We start from the raw sequence: 3,630 nt of genomic DNA, 5'->3' as shown, positions 1-3,630 counted from the left end.
GGACTTGCTCCAACCAGTCTATATCCTTCTGATGTTGAGGGCTCCACAGCTGGATGCAGCACTCCAGGTGGGGTCTCACCAGAGCAGAGTAGAGGGGCAGAATCACCTCCCTCGACCTGCTGGCCACACTTCTCCTGATGCAGCCCAGGATACAGTTGGCCTTCTGTAATTCAGATGAGCATCTCCCAGCACTGCTTTGCCCCTTGCACTCTGTAAGTCGGAGGCTGTTGTGCTCAACAGCGTAAAAGAAACGCAGGAAGATAGGGACTGACTTTACCATTTGCCACAAGCAGTACCTTTGAGTCGAGCATAAGATTCCAAAACAAGATGGTTTGTAGCTGGATGGCACGTTAAAGAAATGCCAGACCTGGAGGCTATTTGCCTGGGGATCTGGGAAAGTGCTGTCACTTCCTGAGGGGCCTTGTGAGACAGAGGCTGATATCCTGGACCAGGTCTTAAACGGCTACTGGGAGAAAAAGTGATGTGTCAGAATAGTGTGTGATTCCAACGGGTGTGCCAACAAAACTTAATTCTGATGGCATGTGTTGCAGGTATTTTGCCTCGTAGCTGGTCTCATTACACCGTGCCGGCTGGTATGACGGTTATTCAGTGGGTGTCCGACTTCAGTGAGCGCATCAAACAGCTGCAGAACATCTCCCAGGCAGCTGCTTCCAGCGGAGCAAAAGAACTAAAGGTACCTGGTGCTGGCTCTTTCCGGCGGTTATCGCAGATTGGGGTGGAGCTGTAGAACTCCGTCACGGGGTCTTCGCATCACGGTGCTGCAGCGTTCCTCAGGCAGAGCAACTTCAGTCAGTGCTCTCTGGAACATGCTTGTCAGTACTGTGGTCTCCGGTCAGTGGGGCTTAGCAGGCTAACTTTGTACAGACTGGAGGGAAACTATTGTAGTATTTTACGTTTATATTACAGATTTTGGTTTCTTAATATATAACGCAGTGTTGTAGAATGACAGAAAACAGCCCTCAAGCAAAAAGCAGTTTAGCAGTTACGGTGTCCAGGTAGCAGCAGGAAAATGTTAATGTAAATAGATTGCTGAAGTAATAATTACGATAATCATTAATTAATATTGCACCTTACATCCTGTCTTAATTTTCTGCCCCCTCAACTAGAACATCCACGTGTGCCTTGGAGGCCTATTCGTACCAGAGGCGTATATTACTGCTACCAGACAGTATGTTGCCCAGGCAAACAGTTGGTCCCTTGAGGAACTCTGCCTTGAGGTCAACGTTACAACTACGCAGAACGCAGTGCTGGATGCCTGCAGTTTTGGAGTGACAGGTAAACATTGGAAAGGAAGAGCTCCTTCCTCTAAAATACTTCCAGAAGCTTCTGATATTAAAGGGGCTGTATCAAATGAAGAAGATTGTGTTATTGCAAAAGTTAACGTGCGTTTTCTGAAGTTGGTTTGAAGGTAGTTTGAGATTCGTTAGTAGGGAGGTGCTTTAGGTGCTAATCATAGAATCATAGAATCACTGGGTTGGAAAAGACCTTAGAGATCATCCAGTCCAACCGTATCTGTCCACCACTAAACCCTATCTCTCAGCACCTCATCCACCCGTCTCTTAAACACATCCAGGGATGGTGACTCCACCACCTCCCTGGGCAGCCTGTTCCAGTGCGTGATAACCCTTTCGGTGGAGAACTTCTTCCTTACAGCCAATCTAAACCTCCCCTGGCGCAGCTTGAGACCATTCCCCCTCGTCCGATCATCTGTCATTAGGGAGAAGAGACCAACACCCACTTCTCCACAACCTCCTTTCAGGTAGTTGTAGGCAGTGATCAGGTCTCCTCTCAGCCTCCTCTTCTCCAGGCTAAACAAGCCCAGTTCCCTCAGTCGCTCCTCAGAAGACATATTCTCCAGACCCTTCCCCAGTTTTGTGGCCCTTCTCTGGACACGCTCCAGGACCTCAATGTCTTTCTTGTAGTGAGGGGCCCAAAACTGAACACAGTACTCGAGGTGCGGCCTCACCAGTGCTGAGTACAGGGGGAGAATCACATCCCTGGACCTGCTGGCCACGCTGTTTTTGATACAAGCCAAGATGCCGTTGGCCTTCTTGGCCACCTGGGCACACTGCTGGCTCATGTTCAATCGGCCGTCAACAATAATAGATCAAGACTCCGGTCAGTATGCATGCGAGGAGATTGGATAGGATATTTAAGGTGTTGGATAGTGTATCTGCTACGGCCTCTTCAGTCTGAAACACTTCTCATTTAGTGGACTGAGCCCGTAAGTGATAGGCAGGGAGCCAGTCTGGCTGGGTGCGTGGGAGCTCTTCGATCAGACTCTGAAGTGTATTTCCATTGGCAGGCCTGAAGCTTCAGGGAGCTACGTGCAGTAACAACAAGCTGTCGCTTTCCAATGCTATTTCGACTGTGCTGCCCATTACGCAGCTTCGCTGGATCAAGCAGACAAATGCTGATAAAAAAGCAAATGTTGTAAGTATTGAAAGAAACAATTGTTAAAAGAATTCTCGTAATTAGAGCTTCCTAGTAATTTTTCATCCTGAAGCTTTCTGGATACTTGTGTTGGGCACGACAAACTGTTTTTTTCTGATATTCTTGGTGTCAGTAAGTGCCTAAATTCGGGGCTGGCAGCAAACAGACCTAGTCTTGACGAAGTCTCTCCTTTGTAGTTAGATAAGGAGAGGCATCCAAAAATACTAATGCTGGTCAGGCCAAAACTTGAATTTACATATATAAAGGCGGCTGTGCTTTAGGTGAATTTATTAGGCCTGGGGTTTTTCTTCTCATATTTTGGGTATTGAGTTATCTGAGACTAAATTCCCATTGCACAAATACCACGTATTATAGAAACCCCTTACACACCTCTTCTATGTTCGTATTGTTCCCCAGGTCACTTTACCCGTTTATCTGAACTTCACTCGCGCTGATCTCATTTTCACGGTTGACTTTGAAATCGCTACCAAGGAAGACCCTCGTAGCTTCTACGAACGTGGTGTTGCAGTGCTCTGCACCGAGTGAACAGACCGGAGTGGTAACGCTGTAGTAACTGTCAGTCTTCTGTGTAGTCTTCACCCGTAGTTCTGTAACCTGGCTCGGTGGTCAGATGGGCTTGTGTTAAGTTGACTAGAAAGAGAAGGGGTGGCGTGTTGGAGGGCTGTTAGGCTGGATTTCTGCAGAGGAGAATTGGATGAGGTTTTTAGACGGTTATAGGTAGATGTGATATTTGATGGATACGAAATAAAATCTATAGCAAGACTTCTGCTGTTTCTGGAAATATAATTCTTATGATTTTTTTGGTCTATTGGGTGTGTGTGGCAGTGGTTTGGTAGTAGGGGCGCTACTGGGGTGGCTTCCGTGAGAAGCTGCTGGAAGCCTCCCCCATATCCGACAGAGCCAATGCCAGCCGGCTCCAAGACAGACCCACTGCTGGCCGAGGCCGAGCCAGTTGCAGTCATAACTAACACCTCTGGGATAATGGGTTTAAGAAGAGGGAAAAAACCAGAAGAGGGGATTTTGCAAACAGGGAGGGGGCAAGATGTGAGAACTCCACAGATACCAAGGTCAGTGAAGAAGGAGGGGGAGGAGGTGCTCCAGGTGCTGGAGTGGAGATTCCCTGGCAGCCCGTGGTGCAGCCCATGTTGAGGGTGG

General features: G+C 48.1%; 1 protein-coding gene across 1 annotated transcript in view; it reads left to right on the top strand.

Moving 5' to 3' along the window:
- The window catches only part of DYNC1H1 (dynein, cytoplasmic 1, heavy chain 1), a 44,020-nt gene extending 40,965 nt beyond the window's left edge, over positions 1–3,055 (top strand). Inside the window, 4 exon segments of the mRNA XM_010157853.1 lie at positions 552–694; positions 1,128–1,296; positions 2,327–2,454; positions 2,872–3,055. Coding sequence (XP_010156155.1) covers positions 552–694; positions 1,128–1,296; positions 2,327–2,454; positions 2,872–3,000 — 569 coding nt within the window. The 3' untranslated portion in view covers positions 3,001–3,055.
- Positions 3,056–3,630: the final 575 nt, after the last annotated feature.

This window comes from Eurypyga helias, unplaced genomic scaffold (genome assembly GCF_000690775.1).
Source record: "Eurypyga helias isolate BGI_N326 unplaced genomic scaffold, ASM69077v1 scaffold5428, whole genome shotgun sequence".
Lineage (NCBI taxonomy): Eukaryota > Metazoa > Chordata > Aves > Eurypygiformes > Eurypygidae > Eurypyga > Eurypyga helias.
The sequence above is the reverse complement of the archived record's forward strand: the minus strand, read 5'-3'. Positions and strand labels throughout refer to the sequence as shown.